Source organism: Xenopus laevis, chromosome 5L, assembly GCF_017654675.1.
Source record: "Xenopus laevis strain J_2021 chromosome 5L, Xenopus_laevis_v10.1, whole genome shotgun sequence".
Classification (NCBI taxonomy): domain Eukaryota; kingdom Metazoa; phylum Chordata; class Amphibia; order Anura; family Pipidae; genus Xenopus; species Xenopus laevis.
In genome coordinates this window covers 66,549,797-66,576,910 of record NC_054379.1, presented here as the reverse complement: position 1 = coordinate 66,576,910, position 27,114 = coordinate 66,549,797, and the positions used below count along the sequence as shown (strand labels likewise).

The 27,114-nt window shown below is 41.9% G+C and overlaps 1 protein-coding gene across 1 annotated transcript; it reads right to left on the bottom strand.

Moving 5' to 3' along the window:
• Nucleotides 1-197: 197 nt before the first annotated feature.
• On the bottom strand, nt 198-27,114 carry fuca2.L (alpha-L-fucosidase 2 L homeolog). The gene is given in 7 exon segments (NM_001089737.1): nt 198-919; nt 3,871-3,979; nt 5,719-5,909; nt 12,059-12,269; nt 14,952-15,291; nt 24,472-24,659; nt 26,855-27,114. Coding segments are annotated over 7 exon segments (1,413 nt in total). The 5' UTR covers nt 27,064-27,114; the 3' UTR covers nt 198-754.

The following is a 27,114-nucleotide window of genomic DNA, read 5'->3' as shown; positions in this document are numbered from 1 at the left end:
AAATTTCTTTTGCGGTGGGGGCTTCATCTCGTGTTGTGTAGGTAAGCCAATGGTATAGCGCAAAATGCTGTTCTTTAAGAATCTGATTTATGCATCCCTTGTCTCTACCAAGCTATTAAGTGGGAAGGCTACTTTGCACGCTACAGTGGTTTGTACATCAAGTACCCAATTCCCCTACCTTTAGCACAACTCACAAAAAGCATGAAGAATGTTTATTTTAAAATGTTACAGACACCCCAGAATACATAAACAATTTTTAATTCTATTACAGTGCATTGCATACCTGCATCCCACCACCAGGGCATTCCCACATTTTGTTATTTTACAATCTGGAATTCAAGATTTTTTTTTTTATTGGAATTTTACTATTTGATTAACATGACAAGACCCTTTGAGGAAGCAAAATATATTTTAAAAACAGAATTTTGGAAGTGGCTCAAGACTTAGGGGTCTATTTATAAAAAGTATAGTGAAACATTACGGTGATGTTGCTCATAATAACCATTCAGCTCTTTGCTTTTGTTTTCTAACTGTTGAAATCTAATTGCTGATTGGTTTCTCTTGGCAACATCACCATCTCAAACCAACTGACACTTATCAACTGATCAGAATGTGCCAAAATCACTTCTGAACAGTAAAGTGTAAAAGCTGTACATACTTACTATAAAAGACTTGCATCTGTAATAGCAGCCACTTGGAAAAAAAAGCAGAATGACTTTTCAGTAAAAAAAAAATAGACATTTGACAGCCAAAATTATCCTTTATATTGCTTTACTACTTCATTTAAGCCAACTATCTTAAGGGCCCAGCCCCAAGGAGCAGCCATCTGTGAATAGCCGATTACTGGCAAATGCACCACAATTCCCTTTTCTCCTAATGAGGACCAGTTCAATTTTTGTCCGAAACCAAAAAGATGAACCTGTAAAAGAGAGAAAACATATATTTAGGAAGCTGAAATATCTTTAGCATCTTATGAATAAAAAGATGAATAATAAGTAGCAATAAAATTGCATTTGTAGCTTAACAGACCATTTGTTTTTAGTTGCAGTCAGTGACCCCATTTGAAAGAAGAAAAAGGCAAATAATTAAAAAAACTATAAAAAATAAATAATGAAGACTAATTAAAAACTTGGCAATTCTATAACATACTAAAGGATAACTGATAAAGGTAGAAAAACTAAGATAACAATGTGTATGGTGGATCTTAGTTATAAAGAAAGGCATAGTTATGAAGAAAGGCTGGGATTGTTTAAAATGGAGAAGAGGTGCTTAAAGGGGAAGGAAACCTAGTCGGCGCAAACCCCCCACCCCCCCTCGCGTTTGTTGCCCACCCTCCTTCCTCCCCCCTGGCCTACCCGTCCCGCTTGTTACTTACCCTTCTGCGCAGGTCCAGTCCAGGGAGTTCACCGACGACATCTTCTTCCACGCGATCTTCTTCCTGCTGTGAACGGCGTTTTGGCGCATGCGCAGTAGGATCATTTCGCCGGTACGGATCTACTGCGCATGCGCCAAAAGTCACGCGCATGCGCAGTAGATCGTACCGGCGAAATGATCCTACTGTGCATGCGCCGTTCAAAGCAGGAAGAAGATCGCGTGGAAGAAGATGTCGTCGGTGAACTCCCTGGACTGGACCTGCGCAGAAGGGTAAGTAACAAGTTAGGGGCATTTGCCCAGCGGGACGGGTAGGCCAGGGGGGAGGAGGGAGGGTGGGCAACACACGGGAGGGGGGGAGGGTTTTTGCGCCACCTAGGTTTCCTTCCCCTTTAAGGGAAATATGTTCACTCTATAAATATATAATGATAGCATAGAATAAACTCTATAATGTTTTAGTCAACAGTAGATCCCTTGACAGATGAAGTGATGCCAATTTTAAGGTGTAAAATGGTACTTAACAATTAAAGCTTAGTTATGACGAAAGGCTGGAATTGTTTATAATGGAGAAGAGGGGAATAAGGGGAATATGTTTACTCTATAAATATACAATGACAGCATAGAATAATATAATATATAATGTCAGCAGGCATTAGATGAGGGTGGGCCAATATTAAGATGTAAAATGATATTTAACAATTAAAGATGTGTTTAAAGGAGAAGGAAAGGTAAAAACTAAGTAAGCCTTATCAGAAAGGTCCATGTAAATATACCAGTAAACCCCCAAAGTAGTGCTGCTCTGAGTCTCCTGTCAAAAGAAACACTGCATTTCTTTCCTTCTATTGTGTACACATGCGCTTCTGTATCAGACTTCCTGCCTTCAGTTTAAACCTCATTGCCCTGGGCAAGAGCATGCTCAGTTTTCTCCTCTTCCTCCCCCCTCCCTTCTCTACTGTAATCTGAGCCCAATGCAGGGAGAGACTCAGGCAGGAAGTGATGTCACACCACAATAATACTGCAGCTCCTATCCTAAACAAACAGAGAGTTTCTAGAGCTATTTACTCAGGTATGGTAAAACATTCTACAGAATAAATATAGCATTCTAGCTTGCACTATTGCAGCTAATCTATTGGCAATAAAATGCCTCCGTAGCTTTCCTTCTCCTTTAAGTAATTCTCTTGCTGAAGTGATTGTTCTTATAGATACATTAGATACAGTAATTTTGAACCAGGTTCAATATGTATCTGCAGTGCTGCAATACATTGTTGGAATTCACAGAAAAGTAGCTATTTTACTTAGTAGCGCATAGAAGTCAGTTAGAAATGGGCTCTGATTGGTCAATGCAGTATCTTTAAATGCAGACAAAAAAGATAATTTAAATTGCTAGATGCTTAGAAAAGCAATGAGCAATTTTACAGTAATTTGTTTGAGGATTTATTTTGCCTCTAAAGGGCGATCTCCACCCAAAAACTGTTTTACATAATGGAAAAAAACTTTTATTTTAATAATTTTATAGTTACTGTATTTGTACTTGTTTTAGATAGGGATCATCTCTAGCTGTTCATAGTCAATATACCACTAGTTCTGACTCCAGAAGCAACGAAGCAGAAGCCTACTGAATTAACAGACACCTGCTACATAGTTTATATACAGGACTACTTTCATCTGCTACATAATTAACATACTACAGGTATAGGATCTGTTAACTGGAAATCCATTATGCAGAACGCTCAGAATTACGGAAAGGCCGTCTCCCATAGACTCCGCTGTAATCAAATAATCCAAATTTTTTTCTATGTTTTAATAAAACAGTAGCTTGTACTTGATACCAACTAAGATATAATTAATCCTTATTGGAGACAAACCCAACCTATTGGGTATATTTAATGTTTACATGATTTTTCTAGTAGAATTAAGGTATGAAGATCCAAATTACATAAAGATCCGTTATCCAAAAAACTCAAGGTCCCGAGCATTGTGGATAACAGATCCCATACCTGCACTTTCATTTGCAATCACATTTACAAAAATTGTTCCCTTTAATTAGCATACACAAGACAATCCACACTCTCAAATAAATAATGTTAAAAATTAATTTTAATGTAAACTTCCCCTAAATGGGGAACATACAACTGCATTTCGTATGAGTCTCATAAACTGAGCGTGTATCTGATACTATTAGAAGTAAGAGAACACTGCTCCAGTCATGTTTTCATATATCAGTAAATTTTACGTGAGCTAAGGAGGGGTTAGTACACAGATTTACATATTCAGTCAAAACTAACACATTCTCAATTAGTCATACAGTCACAAACATGCACAATGATAAACACACAAATGTTTATTTAATTAACAATAATAAACAATTAAACAATCAATAATTTAAAAAGATTACAAGCTATAAATTAATTAACCTAAAACAAATATTGCCTTGATTATTACAACTCCACACTCCCAATATATTTTCACATTTGGTATATTAGGTCAGGCTGATCTTACCTCTGTTTTTCCAGTTAAAGCTTTAGGCTCTCCAAGGACTAACTCCCACTTAGAGGGCCAAGTCAGGAATATGGCATACAGGGCTTTTTCTTTAGGTCTGCATGTGTACCTGGTGGAAATAGCTTATCTCCATTAATGGATATTAAAACAACATATAAAGGTGTAGCAAGTCAAAAAGTGTATTTTATGAGTAATAATTATACTGCAAGAAGTAATCGTAGATCATGAATCAAGACATAACAAAGACCTATAACCTATCAGAGCAGAAAAAATACTAAGCTAAAATGTTGTTTATTAATCTATTACCTCAAAATTTAAATTACATTTAATGGATGGGCTGCTTTTGGAGCAGTGAAGCAAAAAGTCGTCTTTATGACCATGTTAACTTAGGTGTCATTCTCTGTAAGTTTAGTGTCATGCTCTGAAATGACTGTACGTTGTGCTAAGGTATGGCAAGCAAAAGTGTTCTCATTATGCACAAGATCATGTGAAAAAACATGTCAGTCACTTTAGGCCTTTAGAGTTGCTGCTCAGATCACTATGGGAGTATGTACCAATACATTCCTGTCTGGACCTTTGAAATGGAAAGGGAGTGTTTGAATTCACACCATGTCCTTTGCATACCAGAGGATATACCAAAGGGCAGATTTATTAAGGTTCGAATGGTAAATTGAATTTTCACATTTTTTTTGGGGTCAAAACTCACAAATTCAAATTCTAAATTACCAACTCGAATTTTAATTTGAATGTGTGATTTATCACACCTCGACCCTAGAAAAAGTTCTAATTCGAATATTCAACACCTAAAAGCTGCCGAGTTCAAGTCAATGGCAGAGGTCCGTTGAACCATTTGAAGATGTTATTGCCTTCCTGACATTCAAGTTTTTTTTCTGAGGAAAACTCAATTCGGATTCCATTCCAGTTTGATTTGAATTTTTGGGTTCTTCGTATTCAATCGAATATTAGACATTTAAATTTTTTTCTTAAATAACCTCCCATTCGAGTTGTGAGTACATTCAAATTTATTAGAGTTAAAAAAAATTTACATAACTTTGAAATTTGACTTTTGATAAATCTGCCCTAAGTGTTTAACCACAACCTCAAAGCTTGCCAAGAAGTTTGACTGAGGAATAAGCTTTGGCTAGGCCTATTCCAATAACTTTATTTAGCATCTAACATTTTTGGTGCTTCCTATCACATCACTCCTACAACACTGGCTTATGGCCAACCAAATAGTTTGGGAGACCATTTTTTCTGTAGGGACAGTATAGTCTACAATGCTTTCAAGAAAGTGTTCTTACGCTCTGCCTCTATCGAATCCACACAAGAAAAGAGTATTTTGCTTGATGCAGAGACTAAGGACACACCTGAAATAATTAACCTCCTTTTGGAATCGAGTTGGGGGAAGGGATGGGTGTGTTAAAAATGCTTACACATTCTGTCTTGTATCACACTTGAGAAAGGGCATGCAAGGCCAAAATCATGTTGTGTGATTGTGAATTATATCACAGCATATTTGCTTGGAAGTGCTGTCCTTAAGATTGAATTAGAAATATAGTCTACAATGTTTACTAGCAGGTGTCACAGCAACCATTTGGTTTACTGAACGTAAAATATACTGGACCTAAAATTTTCTGGACCTATAAAATAATGCTAATAATTCTTCTGTGCAAAAAGTGAGAAGTGCCCCTGCAGAATTATTCAAGCTTTGTTCTAAAATGGCAAATCAGTTTTATTGTTATTAAAAATAATGGCATACCACCTAGCCATAAGATTGTGTGGGAAAAAAGCTAATATCCATTAACACATAATTTAAAAGATGTAATCCACCACAAGCAATATTCTTACCAAATTCCAGCAGTGACAGTATCGTTCTGTGCTCTCCAAGGGGTTGTGCTATAAATGGCTTCTCCATTAATTTTAAGCCATTGCCCAATCTGCTTCAGACGCTGTTCAAATATGACAGGGATTCGACCATCAGAAGTTGGGCCAATATTCATCAACAAATTCCCTCCACACGAAACGGTTTCTACTAACACCTGTGTAGTGGAAGTAGCAAGAGGGACACAAATAGCAATTATTATAGCGCTGTAGTCATGCAGTGTCCTCTGATGCATATTACATGATAGATTAGGGTTGTATCTACAGAGGAAGCAGACTCTGCAGTTGCAGCGGTGCCCAGGATATAGAGGACCCAGTAAGGCTCTAATTAAAAATTTCCATATATATATATATTTATATATATATTGGTAGAATGGCTCAATTTACCAAAATAATCGGGCCCTAAACTGAATTTGCTGTGGGGCCCAGTAACATATAGTTAAGCCACTATATTAGCAAATATGTAGATTGTGGAATTGCTGCTTAGAAAACATGTAGAACTTTATTTCTTAAAAGCTTTTTATTTTTTAATCGTTTTTATTTGCTTTGTAAATAATAATAAATAATAAAATAACTTTGTAAATACAATAGCTTTGTCATGTTTACCGTACAAATAACAAACTGGCATACATTGCTCATGACACAGTTCTGCAGTTTACTCCCTGTTATAGATAAGAAATAGTGGCGTATCAAAAAATTTTGGTACTGGCATTTGATAGGGTTTGGTTAGGGATGAACACATTATTCGGGATAATTTTATAAAAATTATTCTGCCACCACCAAGAAAGATTGCCTGTAGGGAATTCTGGGTTATCCAGCAGGACTAATGCTGGTCGATGGAGAGAAATCAAGGGTATTTGTCCCGGTTGATCTGCCCAGGGCCGCCATTAAAAATCACAAAAAATTACATTTTGGGGCCCCCTAGGCCACTCCCCCCCAGCCCTCAAGCCCCACCCCAGATCCCGTTCACACCACAGTTAAAAGACCACAAAGACATCAGCGCTAAAAAAGGTAACCCCCCCACACGCACACAAGTTTTAAAAAGCTATTGATGGTCAGAGCCCCCTTATAAGTGGTGTCAGGGCCCCCCATAAAAGTTTTTTTTAAAAAAATTGGTGGTCTGGGCCCCTCTACAAGTTAAGAAAAATAATTGGTAACCAGGGCCCGCCTACAAGTTTAAAAAAATAATTGGTGAACAGGGCCCCCCTATAAGTTAAAAAAAAAAACATTGGCGCCAGGGCCCCCCATAAAAGTTTTTATTAAAAAAAAAACATTGGCGCCAGGGACCCCCTTGCAGACATGCAGGCACATTGCAGGGTCGGACTGGGGGGCTTGGGGTCTGCCGGTGCTACTGCCCCAGGGCCCCCCTCCGGCCCCCCCTACCGATCTGGCGTGCTGCATTTGTGAGTATGCGTGCAGTGCTGGGTCTATGCACACGCACGCTGTGCTGGGTTTGTGCGCACGCGTGTCATATTGTTTGTGTGCACGCACAAAATTAATTTTTTTACTGCGACCTCCTGACAAAGGGAGGTCGCCCACATTAAGAAGCGGAGCTGGGCTCACAAGAGCACTGGGCCCATCGGGTTATTTACCGGTGTCCCGCCGGCCCAGTCCGACGCTGAACGGAGGAATCCAAGATGGCTGAGGCAAACCCCATTTCTTCTGCGCAGTCAGATAACGGGCCAGCAGACAGTCCTGTAAGCATGCATTCGGACAAAACACATGACTCACCGCATTTAAGCGACACATCTCTATTACAAAAATGTAAGACTTTGCTCCACAAAGAGCTGAGAGAAATGTCAGTCACTATTACATCACAGCTTACCTGCGAAATACGCGATTTGGGGTGCCGCACTGATGAAGTTGAAAACTAACTAGATGGGGCTATTATACGCTTCAAATGATACTTCAATAACACACCTCTTAGCACAACATGAGGAGACCATGGAACGTCAGGAACACTTTGAAAATAGGTCCAGACTAAACAATATCTGTATCAGGGGCCTAACTGAAAAAATCAAGCACTTACATACTGAAATACCTAAACTATTGGCTAACCTGGTCACAGATATACCCACAGCTCGTCTAGAGTTGGACATAGGGCACTGGGGACTAGGGGGGGGATAATGGGACAGCTCGAGATGTTATCCTCAGATTTCACTACTACGCTACAGAGGCAGTATGGGGAGCCACAGACGAACTACAACTCACATACATTTCAAGTTTTCTCAGATTTAGCAGGCATCACAATATAGCGAAGAAGAGCATTACGCCCTATCACGCAGCTACTAAGGCAACAAAACATTTTATATCAGTGGGGCTTTCCGTTTAAACTTTTATTCAGCTACAACAACAAACAACATATGATTAAATCACTGGAAGACGGACAAGCACTACTTCATACTTTGCGGAGTGCTTTGGACAAAGGCTCAACTACAAGCTCAGGCTACTCCGACTCATGCATCTCCAAGAAGCCCACTGACCACACTCTGGGAAACGTCACCATCGAGACACCCATGAGAACACAGCAATAAATGGTTAAACCGTTTTATATGTACATATCTTTAATCACCAGTTGGGAACTTGTTAAACTAATTGAGTAGAACTTAATTCAACATGAAACCATTCCTCGGACGGGAGGACGTCCCTCCCCTTTGTTTAAAAAACAATGTGCTTGCATTGCCCTCAAATGAAAGGATCGCTTAGTTATCTATATAGTCAATGTACCAATACCCAATCTATAACAACCTTGCAATATGTAAAAAAACTGGACCACAGAATTGTCACTGACTTTGGGTGAGCAAAATTGGCAAAGTATTTTTTCATATACAATGCATAATTCTATCAATATACTAGCACAAGAAACATCATATAAAGTTTTGAGCAGATGGTATTTGGTACCCACTCCTATAACCAAATGGAAGCGGGGAGCTAATCCTAACTGTTTTAGAGGATGTGACGCATATATTTAAGCAATGTGATAAGGTACAATGCTTATGGATCAGAGTCTAACAACTAGTATATACTGTATTACTAACAAGTAAACATACCCAAACGCCCAAAAGAAGCTTTACTAATTAAAACAATTGGTGGCATGGCTTTTGCCCCCAGTCGTCTGGGAGATGATCTTTAATAGTTCTTTGCCAAATAACCAGGATCCTTTAAAGGGAAACAAGGTCAGTGACTTTTCAGAGCTGAGGTCTGCAGACCAGTTCTTGAGCCATTGGGTTCTATGTGCCACTACCGATAATGGTAATAACCTGAGTGGCATCTAGTATTGCATCACAGAGATAGGTGGATGGCTTGGTGATAGATTGTGTGGATGAGAGAAGATCGGATCTGAGAACACCTTCCTCAATGTCCTTCAGGAGTGATTCTGACCAGGCCTGGATGGCTCTGGCAACCCATGCCGAGGCCAGAGCCGGTCGGAGGGCCGAGCCGGAAGACGAGTAGACCCCTCTTAGAAAGCCTTATAGTCGATAGTCAGATGGGTCCTTAAAAGCTGCAGCATCTGTGACTGGTAGTGTCATGGACTTAGACAATCTGGATACTGGTGCATCCACTTGGGGGGGTTGCTCCATTTGTCCGCCAATTCCTTGGGAAATGGATATGATTTTGAGAACTTACGGGTAGCTTGGAATTTTCTTTCCGGAGTGTTCCACTCGTCTTGTATTATGCTAAGGCATTGGTCATGGGAAGGGAAGGCGACGGATGATTTGTGTTGTCTGTTAAACAATCCCGCTGACTCTGATAGTTGGTCTGAAGTCTGGAAAATGTTGAGTACATCTGTCACCCATTTGATGATCCCACTGATGTTGTGATGCCTATCGTGGTCTTTGCTCTCCTCCACTTCTCCTTCCTCTCTGCAAGAATCCCTGGACGGTGGGAGTTCTAAATTGGGAAATTTTCGGTTCGGCCGAGGAAGCATCAGATGGAATGTGGGGGCTGGCGTCACCCCTGTTCCTGTCAGGGCGTTTGCGCTTGCCACTAGTGTGGTGGCCAAGCTTGGCTATTGCCTTGCCCAGAGAATCTGCAAGAGCCGGGAGCCCCTGTAGGGAGGCTAAGGACTTGGACAGCTGTAATGCCTACTGTGGAATCAGGGGATCAGGAGGCAAGTCTCAGGAAGAGCCCTCCAGAGAAGGACCCCGGGCTGGAGTAGGGATAGGATTACCCCCTGAGGCAGGTGAAGTCCCTTGGGTGTTAGAGCAGGCTCTGCAGTGAGGCTCACCAAATCCCCCTGGCATCTTTGTTTGGCACCTAGTGCAGGCGAAGTCGGTCAACTGTGCTGCCACTGGCGCCTTACCCCCTGCCCTGGGGAATAGTCCCCCCAACTTACCTTCTGCCATGTGCGGATGGTCGCAATCTGGTTAGAAGGGAAGGTAGAAGAGGTGCCACCTCACTGTGCCCTTTGAAAAAGAAGTGACTCTCCCTACTGAAGGCGTGCAGCAAGATTATAAGCAGGCTGCTTGAGGTAGTAGTGTGGGAGTACAGAGACTGGCTAGTTTAGAAGAGGCTGCTGAGGAGGAAGCTTGCGGCCATGATTTTGACCCCGGTGGGTTTTTCCAGCATAGGGGGCTAACTCAAAAGGAACAAGAAGCCCTGTTCCCAGCATCACCTCTGGTGTCAATGGTAGAGCTGACCGTAGAAGAGTCATTCCTGGGGATGAGCTATCCTCCTTCCTGGATGCAGGACACTTAAAAACTGAATGGAACAGGAGTGAAGCCACACCTGGCATGCCCCTTAACTCCTTTTATTGAAAAATACTAAGTGTCCTGCCTCCTGTAGGGTGGAGCTTATACCCCATAGGGTAACAGAGAATATAATTTAAGGTTCATGTATACAAAAAAAGTTTTAAATTGTTTTAATATACACTATTTTTAAATAGTGCCTTAAGTGCAGTTTTAAAGAAAACCACCTAAAACATTTTAGGTGCGGATATATGAGCTGCTAAATTGTGTATATTGTAAATTATGTGGCAGGGCCGGAACTAGGCAGAAGAGGCACCTGCCTAGGGCGCAACGAAAGGGGGGCGCTGGGCAGGTACCTGACTTTTGCCTACCCCTAGTCCATGTTCGCTGCTCCTCCCACTCCTCCAGCGCTCCTCCCCTCAGGCGCTTTACCCCATCTCCCCAGTCACTTTCCCCGCCTCCCTCCCCTCCCCTCAGTCACTTTCCCCGCCTCTCACCACACCCCTCGGTCGCTTTGCTCTGCCTCCCTGCCTCCAGCGATGTAACACTCTCCCCTCCGGCGTTGTGCACATGTGTGCGCACAATGGTTTCAGGAGCGCACACGTCCACGCGAGCGATCGCGGAGGAGAGCGTGGAGGGGATCGTGGAGGGGAGCGTGGTGGCCATCCGGGCCGCCTAGGGCGCCCGGTTGGCTTGGCCCGCCACTGTTATGTGGCCTAATAAACTGGAAAGTCATAGAAGTAGCAAATGCCACCCAGCAACATAGGAAAAGGCAGCAAGAAGCTCTAGAAAAAGGGCATTTGTAATTACAGGTATGGAATCCTTTATCCATAAACCTGTTATTCAGAAATCTCTGAAGCATTCTGGATAACAGATCCCATACCTGTTACATAACTAACAGATAAATCTTTTTCTCGTAGTCCAAGACAAAAAATAGTTGAAACTACATACAGGTACCATGAGGTTGAAACTTGGAACTTTCACTGCAAAATAATATGAGTACAACATCTAAAATATATAGATTTTATTCTTAAAGGCATCATACAAATTGGTTAAAAACATATTTTGGATGATGCAACCCTTTCATAAGGAATTAAAAGTAGCTGGATGCACTGTTCCCTAAGCTGGGTGCTCGTGCGTGCACACACATAAAATTAGCCCAGGAGTAGTAATCCATAGCAACCTATGAGATGTTTGCTTTTAAACAGGTGACTAGTAAATGCTACCTCCTGATTGGTTGCTATGGGTTACTGCTCCTGGTCAAACTTAGTGCCTTTAATTACATAACTCCCAAAGTATTTTGTGTGGAAAACACAAAATGTTGTGACCTTAACACACAGTTTTTATAAACTGCACACACAAGTTTAAAATGTGTGCACAAAATAATTTTTTGCACACACACCCGGGAAGGAATTAGAGCGAACATTGGGTGGATGCAGTTCCCTTTTGAATCTGATTCTATATGTTAAATATAGTAAATGTTCCAGCTACATTCACATATAAGTTCCTAGGTTTACACTCCCACTCATATGAAAGTAAAAGAAAATGTATTTGTAAATGTATTTTGTATTTTTTCTAACTTCCACCACCTTTTTCTAGAGAAGCACCCAAATACGTACCCGTACAATCTCTTCAATAGTGAGCATTTCTGATATCAAAGCATTCCTCCGATATCCCCAAGAGTACCTATCAATTGTCATGCAGTTCTCCCATTTATGCTTTAGCAGGTGCCCAGGGTTGTAACGATCACTGCATGTGTAGTAGCCTCCATGCTTGCATATGCAGCCATTGCCCCAACGATCATTTGTCACAACTGTATCTCGAACAGGGCTATTCAAAATTGCAGTACAAAATTAACAAAACATTGTACAGACATATCACATTACAACATAATTTTTTTTGTCTGCTTGATTCATATTAGCTGCCTTTACTGTGGATATAATGCAATTTGCACCTGTCTGCTCAAATTTCTTCTTATATTTCTTCTTATATTTCTTCTGCTAAATAAATACATCTTTTTCCCTTGAAAGAAATGGCAATTCTTCAATTGATTATTATTAATAATAATAAGTAATTTCACAAAAAGTGTTTGTTTAGGTTAAGAATTTTGTAATCATACTTCTTATCAGTTTTAGCAAATAAAAATATTTCCCATAAGGCTGCAAAATCTAATTTTATGCAGCAGGCAACACATTGATATTATAAAATAGAAAAATGTATGAATGAGGCATCGTCCTGATATAGCAGAGCCCTCTGGATCTACAGTTAGGCCCATAAAATCTTTGGACAGAGACAACTTTTTTCTAGTTTTGTTTCTGTACATTACCACAATGAATTTTAAATGAAACAACTCAGATACAGCTGAACTGCAGACTTTCAGCTTTAATTCAATGGGTTGAACAAAAAGATTGCATAAAAATGTGAGGAACTAAAGTCTTTTTTTAACACAATCACTTCATTTCAGGGGCTCAAAAGCAATTGGACAATTGACTCAAAGGCTATTTAATGGGCAGGTGTGGGCAATTCATTCATTATGTCATTATCAATTAAGCAGATAAAAGTCCTAGAGTTGATTTGAGGGGGGGGTGCTTCTATGTGGAAGATTTTGCTGTGAACAGAAAACATGGAGTCCAATAAGCTCTCCAAGCCATCCTTAAGCTGCAAAAACAGGGAAAAAAACCATCCGAGAAATTGCTACAGTATTAGGAGTGGCAAAATCTACAGTTTGGTAAATCATGAGAAAGAAAGCACTGGTCAACTCAGCAATGCTAAAAGACCTGGATGTCCATGGAAGACAACAGTGGTGGATGATCGCAGAATCATTTCCATGGTGAAGAGAAACCGCTTCACAACAGCCAAACAAGTGAACAACACTCTCCAGGAGGTAGACATATCGATCGCCAAGTCTACCATAAAGAGAAGACTGCATGACAGTAAATACAGAGGGTGCACTGCAAGGTGCAAGCCACTCATAAGCATTAAGAAAAGAAAGGCTAGATTGGGCTTTGCTAAAAAAAAAAACATCTAAAAGAGCCAGCACAGTTCTGGAAAAACATTCTTTGGACAGATGAAACCAAAATCGACCTCTACCAGAATGATAGGCAAGAAAAAAGTATGGAGGTGGTGTGGAACAGCTCATGATTCAAAGCATACCACATCTCTATAAAACATGGCGGAAACAGTGTGATGGCTTGGGTGTGCATGGCTACTAGTGGCACTGGGACACTAGTGTTTATTGATGATGTGACACAGGACAGAAGCAGCCGAATGAATTCTGAGGTGTTCAGAGACATACTGTCTGCTCAAATCCAGCTAAATGCAGTCAAATTGATTGGGAGGCGTTTCATAATGACCCAAAACATACAGCCAAAGCAAACCATGAGTTTATTGAAGCAAAGAATTGGAATATTCCTGAATGGCCAAGTCTGTCACCTGATCTGTACCCAATTGAGCATGCATTTCACTTGTTGAAGATTAAACTTCGAACAGAAAGGCCCACAAACAAACAGCAACTGAAAGCTTCTGCAGTAAAGGCCTGGCAGAGCATTAAAAATGAGAAACCCCAGAATTTGGTGATGTTCATGAGTTCAAGACTTCAGGCTGTCATTGCCAATAAAGGGTTTTCAACCAAGTATTAGAAATTAACATTTTATTTTCAGTTATTTAATTTGTACAATTGCTTTTGAGCCTCTGAAATGAAGTGATTGTGTTAAAATAAGGCTTTAGTTCCTCACATTTTTATGCAATCTTTTTGTTCAACCCACTGAATTAAAGCTGAAAGTCTGCAGTTCAACTGCAGTTGTGTTTATTTAAAAGTCATTGTGGTAATGTACAGAACCAAATTTAGGAAAAAGTTGTCTAACTGTGGCCCAACTGTATATCAGAGCCTTCTGTGGGACATAAGAGCTCACAAGACAGAAAGAAGAAAATTAAAACCATTCAAATACTTGTATGTAGTGTAATGCAAGTTTAGTGAATATCACACTTTTAAATCATCCCTAAGGGTCCTACAATGCAATTATTATTACAACTATTTTAACACATTGCTCGAAAATATTTCTTTGTTTATATACAAGCAAATCATGTCTTTGTATTTTCTTGAATATGCCTATGGCAATGTGCTGGACATCTGTGTTTTTGATGAAAAAAAAACTGCATTCAAACACAGGCCTGGATATTCAAAATATGAAGGCCAAGGTCAGAACCCCCATCACCACTCATTTACAGTCTTAGAAACCCACCCCCCACACACGTGCACTAGGAAATTGCTGTATGGGAGATTTAAACAAATGTAAAATCTGCATGCCCATTCCCCAGTATTGCAGAAAAGTGAATGCAGCTGGGTGGCACGGTGTGCTATTGTTGTGAATAAAGGACTCTTGATTTACACGTCAAATAAAATTTCACATTATTAAAAGTGTAACAGAAACATAGTAACATAGTAACATGGTTACCCACCTTAAACAGTGTCTGACATAAAGATTAAGAATCTATGGGAACATGAAAGCATACCTTTCATTATAGAGCCAGGCTAGGAAGCCAGTGCTGTTCCAGTAAGTATATGGGGCATCACCATCTCCATCAGACCAAAGGATTTCAGGCTGATATTTTGTCACAAGTTCATACAGCTCAGGCAAAGTCTTGGTGTCTACAAACTGACGAGTTGCAAAAGAGGCACTTTTATCAGAAAGAAATAGGGGATTAAACCACTCAAAAAGAGAGTGGTATAGCCCAAAGCGCAGTTTAGTGGTATTCTTAATGGCCAAAGCCAGTTCACCAACAAGGTCCCTTTTGGGACCCACATCCACAGAATTCCAGTTCCATGAGACTTTGGACCCCCACAATGTGAAACCTAGAAACAGAAAACATGTAATTTATTAAATGTAATTTTAATAAAATAATAACCAAGATCTATGGTTACCTATATACAAATAATGATGTACTTTTATAGTATGCAAGGGTATTTAGCACCAAGAAGATTTGTGTATAGTATGGGTTTGTTGACAGCTCAAAAGGACAAGACAGAAAATGTTGTGTACAGCACAACTGATGCTCAGGATTCTGGCAATTAACATAAACATTGAACATAGGGAGTGACTAAATAATGACTTAATGTGGAGCAATAAGAGGAATTTTAGAAGGTAAGAAGAGGCAAGGTTTTTCGAATTTAGATTTACTGTCATCAAATTTACTTTTGATTTACTGTATCAGCATCAAAGACATAATAAATATGAGGTGAGAAACAAAAGCAGAAAAAAACTGAGAGCAGAAAGTTGCATTAGTCTGATGATTGTGTCAAAACTAGATTAGACTTGTGTCTACTCTAAAGGTGGCCACAGCATCAAATGTGGTGTCTGGGGCCTACTGGGTGTGACCTTAAAGTTATACTGACCCTAAAAAACAACTTTTCATAATATAAAGTAAATGTACATTACCTATAGGTCATGTTGACTGTTTGTTATTTGAAGTTCCTAAACCTGACTGTCCCGTCTCAACCTGTTAGTTAAAGGGGTTGTTCACCTTTGAGATAACTTTTAGTATGATGTAGAGAGTGATATTCTGAGACAATTATCAATTTGTTTTCATTTTTTTACTATTGAAGGTTTTTGAGTTATTTAGCTTTTTATTCAGCAGCTCTTCAATTTGCATATTAACCAATCTGGTAACTAGGGTTCAAATTAACCTAGCAATCGTACATTGATTTGAATAAGAGACTGGAATATGAATATGAATATAAGAGGGTCTGAATAGAAAGATAAATAATAAAAAGTAACAATAACCTTTGTAGCCTTACAGAGCATTTGTTTCTTAGAAGCTAGTCAGCGACACCCATTTGAAAGCTGCAAAGAGTCAGAAGAAAAAAGCAAATAACTATAAAACTATAAAAAAAAAAATAATGAAAACCAATTGAAAAGTTGCTTAGAATTGGCATTTCTATAACATATTTAAGTTACCTTAAAGGTGGACCACCCCTTTAAGAGTTTCTAATGTTAACAGGCTACTGGTGCTTAAATATGGCAGCCCCCTCATAGAGGAAAAAGGGGGATCATAGAAGTAATGTATAAGCATTAGGCAAATACTTTTATGGCAAAAATATAAAAAGAATCTGTTTGCCAGTGTAATGGAGTCCGAAATCGGTTTTCAAAATGGTGGCCAAGATGGCGTCCAAGATGGCGGCTTCCTGGTTCCTCACGGACGCAGCCGGATGATGACGACCTCTTCCCGCACTCTGATTGGTCGCCGGCGACGGAATGGACGTCGGCGTCAATAATTGGCGCCGGCGTCAGTCGCACACGTCAGCGCGTCGGTCGCTGACGCCAGCGCGTCCGCGCACACGTTATGACGCCGATGCGTCCAAATTGGCGCCAAACCTGGCACTATATTAAGGAGCTCTGGGAATTCACCTGTGCCCAATTATAGGTTTTAGCTTGCTACTCCTGGGTGTGATCTTGTGAAATCCTTGTTATCCGTGTACCGACCTTTGCCTGAATTCCTCGACCTTGAACCTCTTCTGCCTGGACTGATCTTGTTGCCTGTTTGACCATTCTTTCGTCTCATCCTTATCTGTACCGCGAACTTGGACATTGTTATCTCCTCCCTTGGTCCTCACTACCTCTGAGGCCTTTGGGCCTTACATTATAATTGGGCCATGGACCCTTCGGAGGAAAACCCAGTGCCACCTGATGTCGGTGGAGCGCTTTGTGGTCTGGCTTCTCGGATGCAGTCCTATGAGGTACAGCAGTCTCATTTTTGTCAGGCCCTGGAAACTGTACTGGCAAAGTTGTCGGCCCTAACACCTGCTGATCCTGTTCCTGTATCTGTACCCGTGGCTCCACTCCAGGTCTCCGAGCCCCGCATTCTGGCTCCCCCACTCTACAGTGGTGACCCCGAAGCTTGCCGCGGGTTTATCAACCAGTGCGAGGTCCACTTTGCACTCGCACCCAGCCAATTCGTCTCCGAACGTGCCAAGGTGGGCTTCATATTCTCCCGCCTGCAAGGGAAGGCATTGGAGTGGGCTTCACCGCTATGGGAGAAGGAAGATCCTATTATTGACAATGCCAGGTCCTTTGTTCGCGAACTTCGTGTTCTGTTTGATGCTCCGGGTCGTGCCACAGCTGCTTCCGCACGCCTGTTCCATCTTCAACAGGTAAATCGCCCTGTCTCGGAGTACGCCATCGAATTTCGCACCTTGGTTGCTGAAACTTCATGGAATAATGACGGGTATCACGCTGCCTTTTACAACGGCCTGGCGATACGTATAAAGAATGATCTGGTGTCCAGGGAAATTCCATCCCGCTGGGAAGATCTAGTCGCCTTGGCCATAAAGGTCGATACTCGGCAGAGGGAGTTTCAAGCTGAGCTCGACAGAGAGCGCTCCCCAACCAAGAGATTCCACAGGTTCCAACCTACTCTGGCTCCTCGTTTTCAAAGACCCTTCCTTCCCAATCCGGCTTCCACTTTGCCTTCTCCAACTCCTGCGGCTTCTGCTTCTTCTTCCCTGCCTACGGAAGAACCTATGCAGATCGGACGGGCCCGTCTTACCGAACAGGAGAAGCTTCGGAGAAGGGCTGCCGGACTTTGCCTCTACTGTGGTGGAAAATCCCACTTCGCCTATGAGTGCCCAGTGAAGCCGGGAAACGCCAACACCTAGGTAAGACTGGGGAGACTTACCTGGGTGGAATTGGTCCTTCTCCCCATTCTTCTGCTCAACGCTTCCTCCTTCCTGTGCAGATTCGTTTTGGAACCCAGACGATTTCTTCCGAAGCCTTCCTTGATTCCGGCGCAGCTGGGAATTTCATGGATAAAGTCACTCCATTCCCCTGCAATCTCTGGCTGTTCCCCTCCGTGCATTGGCAATTGATGATCGACCGTTGTCTTCTGCTATTATTTCTCACTCCACCGATGAACTTTCTGTTATTGTGGGAACCATGCATCTTGAAAGATTGTCTTTTTTTTTGATTGACTGTCCTTCCACTCCCATTGTGCTTGGTTTGCCCTGGTTGAATACCCACAACCCAGTAATAGACTGGGCTTCATCTCAAATCTCCCGTTGGAGTCCTTTCTGCCAACAAAATTGTTTACCCACCAAATCCATCATTAAAGTTTCATCTGTGTCTCCAAATTCTTCTCTGCCCTCTGTTTATCAAGCCTTCTCTGATGTCTTCAATAAAAAGTCGGCCGAAGTTCTGCCTCCCCATCGCCCCTATGATTGCCCCGTCGAACTTCTTCCTGGGACCATGCCTCCCAGGGGCCGCACCTATCCGCTTTCCCCTTCTGAAACCCGTGCCATGAAGGAATACATCCAAGAGAATCTGCAAAGAGGTTTTATTCGTCCTTCTTCTTCCCCGGCTGGAGCCGGCTTCTTCTTTGTAGAAAAAAAAGATGGAGGTTTGCGGCCCTGCATTGACTATAGGGGTTTAAACAAAATTACAATTAAAAACCGTTATCCCCTTCCCCTCATCTCTGAACTGTTTGACCAACTGAAGGGGGCTTGTCTTTTCACCAAGTTAGATCTTCGTGGGGCTTACAATTTAATCCGGGTCAGAGAAGGAGACGAGTGGAAGACCGCATTTAACACTCGAGAGGGGCATTACGAGTATCTTGTGATGCCATTTGGTCTCTGTAACGCCCCCGCGGTCTTTCAAGAATTTGTAAATGACATTTTCAGAGATTTGTTGGGCCAATACGTGGTGGTGTACTTGGACGATATTCTTATTTTTTCCAAGAACCTTGCTGAGCACCGTCTTCAAGTCCAAGAAGTCCTTTCCCGTCTACGGAGAAATAATTTATTCGCCAAGTTGGAGAAGTGTTCCTTTGAGGTTTCGTCCATCTCCTTCCTTGGTTACATCATTTCTCAACAAGGCTTCAGAATGGATCCTGCTAAAATTTCCGCTATCCAGGACTGGACTCTCCCCACCAGTGTTAAAGCTATCCAAAGATTCATTGGCTTCGCCAACTATTATAGACAATTCATTAAGGGGTTTTCATCCAAGGTTGCTCCCATTCTTTCCCTCATCCGAAAAGGGGGTAAGCCTCAGCATTGGCCACCTTTAGCTTTGGAGGCATTCAAGACTCTTAAAACTTCTTTTTCTTCCGCTCCCATTCTCAGACACCCAGAACCTCTCCAACCATTCTTCATTGAAGTGGATGCTTCAGACGTCGGTGCTGGAGCAATTTTGTCTCAAAGAGCGTCTTCTGATGGAAAACTACATCCCTGTGCCTTCTTTTCGAAAAAATTCACCTCTTCTGAACAAAATTATGATGTGGGAAATCGTGAGTTACTGGCCGTCAAGCTTGCTTTAGAAGAATGGAGACATTTGCTGGAAGGTTCTTCTGTTCCTGTGACCATCTATACAGACCATAAAAATCTAGAGTATATTCAGACACTCAAACGCCTCAATCCTCGTCAAGCTAGGTGGGCACTATTCTTCTCTCGCTTTAATTTCATTTTAACCTTTCGGCCTGGTGCTAGGAACAAGAAGGCGGACGCTCTTTCCAGAAGCTTTCTTCTCGAAGATCTCAATTCTGCAGAACCGGAATCCGTTGTGCCTCCTACAAAGATCATCGCTGCTCTATTTCCCTCTTTGGCCTCTCAATTATTGTCTGTTCAATCTTCTGCTCCTGTTGGAACTCCTGTTGGTGTTGCCTTTGTCCCTCCTGAACTTCGTCATTCCATTTTGGTTCAGTCCCACAGCTCCAAGCAGGGCCGGTCATCCGGGAATCAGAAAGACCACTGAACTCCTGTCTCGTCTTGTATGGTGGCCTTCTCTAAGAAAAGATGTCAAAGACTTTGTTTCTTCTTGCTCTGTGTGTGCTGTATCCAAGTCTGGACATTCCCCTCCTAAGGGGTTACTCCTACCACTACCTATTCCTTCCCGCCCATGGACTCATCTATCTATGGACTTCATTGTGGATCTCCCTAATTCCTCTGGTTACACAGTTATTTGGGTGGTAATTGATAGATTCAGCAAAGTGGCACATTTTACTCCTCTTCGGAAACTCCCCTCTGCTCCTGAACTTTCCTCACTGTTTATTAAACACATTTTTCGCCTCCACGGTTTCCCTGCCGAAATTGTCTCTGACCGTGGATCGCAATTCGTTTCCAAGTTTTGGAGGTCCCTGTGTAAAGCCCTTGGTGTTTCCCTTCAGTTTTCCTCTTCTTACCACCCACAGTCTAATGGAGTGGCAGAGAGGGTTAATCAGGCCCTTGAACAATTCCTCCGATGCCATGTATCTTTGTGCCAGGACGATTGGGCTGATCTGCTTCCGTGGGCTGAATTCGCACATAATAATGCCTTACATGTTTCTTCTGGAAAATCTCAGTTTTTCTGTATGTATGGTCTTAATCCTTTGGCTTTTCCTCAGGACTTATTACTCACCAATGTCCCTGCCGCCAATGACCAAGCTGCCCACATGTCGGCCATCTGGCACGCCACTGTCGTTAATCTGGAGAAAAGTTCCTTGGTCCAGAAGAAATTCGCCGATCAGAGAAGAATTCCTTCCCCTCCGTATGCACCCGGTGACAAGGTTTGGCTGTCTACACGGAACATTCGTCTCAAAGTCCCCTCTCCTAAACTTGGTCCCAAGTTTATTGGTCCCTTCTCCATCTCTGAGATCATCAATCCGGTGGCGGTCCGTTTACAACTCCCCCCGGAAATGCGGATTCCGAACGCCTTCCATGTCTCCTTGCTCAAACCTGCAGGTACTTCTTCTTCTTCTTCCTCCTCAGCTCCTGTCATGGTGGACGGTCATCAGGAATTTGAGGTGAAAAGAATCCTGGACTCCCGGGTTTCGAGGGGTACCCTACAATACCTCATTGAGTGGAAGGGGTTCGGCCCTGAGGAGTGCTCCTGGGTAAGAAGTTCGGATGTCCATGCTCCTCTCCTGGTCCGAAAATTTCATCGGCAGTTTCCTTCTAACCCAGGTGGTCCTGAGGCCCCCCTAGGGAGGGGGGTACTGTAATGGAGTCCGAAATCGGTTTTCAAAATGGTGGCCAAGATGGCGTCCAAGATGGCAGCTTCCTGGTTCCTCACGGACGCAGCCGGATGATGACGACCTCTTCCCGCACTCTGATTGGTCGCCGGCAACGGAATGGACGTTGGCGTCAATAATTGGCGCCGGCGTCAGTCGCACACGTCAGCGCGTCGGTCGCTGACGCCAGCGCGTCCGCGCACACGTTATGACGCCGATGCGTCCAAATTGGCACCAAACCTGGGACTATATTAAGGAGCTCTGGGAATTCACCTGTGCCCAATTATAGGTTTTAGCTTGCTACTCCTGGGTGTGATCTTGTGAAATCCTTGTTATCCGTGTACCGACCTTTGCCTGAATTCCTCGACCTTGAACCTCTTCTGCCTGGACTGATCTTGTTGCCTGTTTGACCATTCTTTCGTCTCATCCTTATCTGTACCGCGAACTTGGACATTGTTATCTCCTCCCTTGGTCCTCACTACCTCTGAGGCCTTTGGGCCTTACAGCCAGTAGTCATAAAGTTAGGTGAACATTTCTATGCTGCTTAGCAACAGACGCAGGGTTCACATGTGCACTCTTCATATGTGCGCAATTGCAATTACAATCTTGAAGTGTCCTGTACAATAGACAACTCTCCCTGCCATATGTTATGCGCACATGTGCAGTAAGCGGTACTGGTGGCACACTTAACTTTCCTTGGCATCCGTCCGAGGGGTTTAAATATTCGTTTTTATATTTATTACAATATGCCCCTGAGGAAGTTGGCACTCTGACCAAACGCATTGGGCTACTGTATCTGCTTTTATGATTATATGCTGGAAATTTTTTGCGACTTGATGTAAGTGCATTACTTAGGGGCACATTTACTTAGCTCGAGTGAAGGAATAGAATAAAAAATACTTCGAATTTCGAAGTATTTTTTTGGCTACTTCGACCATCAAATAGGCTACTTCGACCATCGAATAGGCTACTTCGACCTTCGAATCGAACGATTTGAACTAAAAATCGTTCGACTATACGACCAGTCGATAGTCAAAGTACTGTCTCTTTAAAAAAAACTTCGACCACCTACTTCGCCACCTAAAACCTACCGAGCATCAATGTTAGCCTATGGGGAAGGTCTCCATAGGCTTTCCTAGCTTTTTTTGATCGAAGGAAAATCGTTCGATCGGTGGATTAAAATCCTTCAAATCGTTCGATTCGAAGGATTTAATCGTTCGATCGAATCGATCGTACGAACGAAGGAAATGCAGTAAATCCTTTGACTTCGATATCCGAAGTCGAAGGATTTTACTTTGACGTTTGAATATCGAGGGTTAATGAACCTCGACCCTAAGTAAATGTGCCCCTAATTATACTTATAAATAAAACATCTCACTGATTTTATGCTTCAGGAGCACGCCCCTCTTTTTATGTTTAAAATGATAAAAAAACGCAAATAAAATGTTATGACAGATGTGAGAAAGGTTTTATTTTTGGTGCAGTCGGACTGGCCCACAGGGATACCAGGAAAACTCCCGGTGGGCCCAGGTGTCAGTGGGCCCTCTTGCTTCTAACCATTTAGCATATTTCATGGTCCTTACCTATTCCTTTATGGGGAAAAATGATTGAAAGAGGAGAGGTGGAATAATAGTTTGGAAAGTGGGCCCACTGTCTAAGGTTTTCTGGTGGGCCCCTGGCATCCCAGTCCGATACTGTTCTGGTGTCAGTATCTCTTTAGGGGCCCTCCTCCTGATGCCCACCCCCAATGCCCGTCCATGTATTGTGTCCCTTTTACTTCCTTCCTCCATTGGGGGGAGCATTCCTAGTTTTCAGGGGGAGCTGGCTTACGCCGGCGGGGCCTATGAGGTCTGGGGCCCAGCAGGTTTTTTACCTGATGTCCCACCAGCCCATCCACGACCTGGGTGGTCATACATGCTCAATCTTCGTTGTGTTTCTGACCAATATTCTCACAGGTGGAATGATATACAAGGGGCCATACACTTTTTATTGTTCCAGTTACTTGGGAAGCGAGGCCAAATGATCGAAACTTCCTCATCTGACGGTGCACCATACACGGGCAAATATGGTGCCTTGTGGATAAGATTTTCCAGAATGTCAATCCCCATACAAACCAATATCCATAGTTCATGGATATCCATGTACTATGAGCCACCACAAATATACCGCTTAAGTGGTGGATACACAGAAATGAGAATATGTAAGGCCTTTGAGACAAAAGCAGTAAAAGATAGGGGATTTGTTAAAAAGGAATGGAATATGACACCCAAGCAGCATCCTTTTTAAAATGATGCCATGATTGTTATATTTCTGTATTATTATACCTTCGAGACCAGATTGGATAGTAAATATATAAAGTTAGGTTGGTGATTAATAGTGAAAGAATTCCTTACCTCCTTTGCTACATATATTTGGTTTGCATATGTTAACTACTTTGTATGTCATGCACAGATAAATAGTAAGCATTCCTTGGTTTAACCCTTGGGAAACCTCAATTATTACCCATTTCCTGTTGGCCATGCAGGAATAATCACTGGAATCATTACTGAACAGTTCTCTTCATTCCAGGCCAAACAGGAATCTAATTAACTTTGTCCAATGGGTTTTTGCTATATTTTTAATGGCTAATGCACCAAGCTGCCATAAGGGCTGGTTATGCTTGATCTATTCAATTTATACCTTGATCTCTTGTTATTATACAAACACCATAATTATGCTCCACAAATGTTGTCAGATCTGGATCAACTAAGTTTTCTGGCAGAATTATACATTATTTATTCAACCCAGTTGAAGGGACATTCAGCCAAGAAACAGTTTATTCCCCTTAATAATTTTGTTTGCCGAGTTAAAATACATAATCAAACACCAACAAAAATGAAACAGTGAACTTATATTAGAATTGTGGAATGGGAAACAAATTTAATGTAGAGAAATAGTCCCAGTGGAGTAAGAATATTGACTGCTCCTGGTGTTGTATATGTATATGGTTAACAGAGGGTCAAGGGATAACTTCTAATACATAGAGCTGATGTGTTCATGTGCATTACTGCCAATCATTTACCTTCATGATGCTTTGAGGTTAGGACTACATACTTCGCCCCAGATTCTGCCAGTGTGACTGCCCATTCCAATGGATTATAGAACTCTGCTGTAAACTGTGGTCCAAAATCTTCATACTGAAAGTCAGGAGGGTAATTCTTTTTCATAAAATTCACATATGATGCTACCTTGCTTCCCTGCCAATACCACCTGCAATGAAAGATAAGTAATTATGAAGCGATTATACAACAGTCAGTGCATTAGAATGCAGTTACATTGTTCAATGTTTTTTCATGCTTTCATTCTCTACTGTCTACTGAAGGTAATTAAGGGTAGCTTTGGAAAAAAATCTGAGCTGCAGCAATTCAGTGCAAGAAGAAGGCAGTGTAAGAAAAAAAATGCATAACTGTGGCAGTTTATTTTCATTTTGCACACTGCCTTCTGTAAATGACTTACAGAAGGCAGTTGAATAAAATGTAATAAGGGTTCTGTGCTCAGCTGTATCTATAGGCACTGCAACTGCAACGATGATCCTTTTAATACACACTCTATCAGGTTGCATGTATTTAAGTATTAAAAGTCCCTGTGGCACAATGTGAATGTACCAGAGCAGGTTTTCAGCTGTTTTTGATGAATTTTAATGTGACTTTATAGAACTAATACATTTCTATTGTGGAGTATGGATGATTTTATCCTTATATTACATACGCATTTAAACAGTATGAAGGGTGGAATACCTAAAAACATTTTGGCCATTTATAAGGCTGATAATAGTAATTGTAAGGAATTGTGTGTTATTGAATTCTCTCCTCTCAACTTCCACATTACAGATTACAGTTTGCCACTTTCTTTATAATTCCTTTCAAATGTATCCCCTTATTACATTGTTGCAGCCCTGCAGGGAGATTCATTTCCCTGAACAAAATCATATGCTGCTCTGTATAAATATATTTTTTCATTTTACTGAAATTCCTGATGTTTGTCCAGACATTATTTTAGGTGTGACTTCAGTTATGGTTTGGAAAACATTTTGAATACTTTTCCACATGCATGAAGTTACCCCTCTGAAATTGCAGACCCCTCATTTTAATCCATTTGTACAACGTCATCGTTATTATATCATTTTCATCTTTAGTTTTCTATTGGAACACCTATTGCTATATTCAATGGATGTTTTCTTTGTCTGGATTTTTTGTTTACCTGCTCCAACAACTGTTGGATTAGGGTGGTGCTTAGATATTGCATCTACTTCAGTAAACACAGACCTGCCTTAAAAAGTAACATAAGAAAAAACTTTTAACACCAAGACAGTTTTAACTTTTAATTTTCAAAGCTTTTATCAAGAAATTACTTACCTATTCTCTGCTTGCGCTCCTCTTCAGAAACGGCGACAGGGCGACGATCCATCATGCGGCGCTCGATTTCTCCTCCCTGGCTATTTCCTATAGAAGGCAGGGAGGAGAAATATGCACTGCACAATGGATCATCGGCCTGTCGCTGTTTCTGAAGAGGACTAAAGGTTGGGGCAGACGGGCAGATTCAGGGAGATTTAGTCGCCTGGTGACTAATCGCCTCTTCTGCGGTGCGACAATCTCCCCGAACTGCCTTCCGTCAGCTTTCCGCCTGCTTGAATGAAGGATCGCCTGCGCTAATGCACTTGTGGCGCTTCAATTTCCGAAGTTTCTATCTCGTAACCTTCCCATTGTTCTGTTGTTAGGCTGCTGGGGATGGGGAGGCGCTGACATAACTCCAACTTGCAGTACAGCAGTAAAGAGTGATTTAAGTTTATCAGAGCACAAGTCACATGACTGGGGCAGCTGGGAAATTGACAATATGTCTAGCCCCATGTCAGATTTCAAAATTGAATATAACAAAATCTGTTTGTTCTTTTGAAAAATGTATTTCAGTGCAAAATTTTGCTGGAGCAGCACTATTAACTGATGCGTTTTGAAAAAAAACATGTTTTCCCATGACAGTATCCCTTTAACATATGTATTTCTTTTTAGTTAAAAAAGAGATAATACAGGTCACGCTCTGGCTGTATTATATGTTGCAAGGGAATGTTGTAACAGGCCAGACCAGAGGGATTAGGTACCATGCAGAATTGAGGAATCAAGATGGAAGTAATTGGCCAGAGAAAGCAGGACGAAGAGAGGCGGGCCGAGGGTGTTGGCATTTAGGAGCACAACAGATAAAATATACTAGACTGTAGCACGGAACAATCACCGACAAAGGGATTATTCAAATTTTAAATGGGGACGCGTAATAAAGAATTTTCCACTGGAGAGAGCACTGTAATTTTAATACCACAAATATCCTAAAACGGACACTGTATAAGCTACACTCCTGACAGCCTTGGACTGTTACATTTACCATAGGATATCTCGTTGTGGCCAGAACCTTACCAAAACCATTCGCTGCCATAGCTCGGCACCGAGAACACTCCCCAGTGGATAAAGATTCCAAACTTGACGTCATCAAACCAATCAGGAAGAGGCCTGGAATCCAGCGACTCCCAGGTGGGCTCATACGTGGTCCGGGAGACCCCAGGCTGCGTCGCTTGTAGGAGAAGCAGCAAGACCAACAGGGGGAGCGCATCATCTCTCCCCGCCATAAAGACCGTAGCAGTGATTTACCAGGGGCTGTTTCCTGGACTGTGACTGTC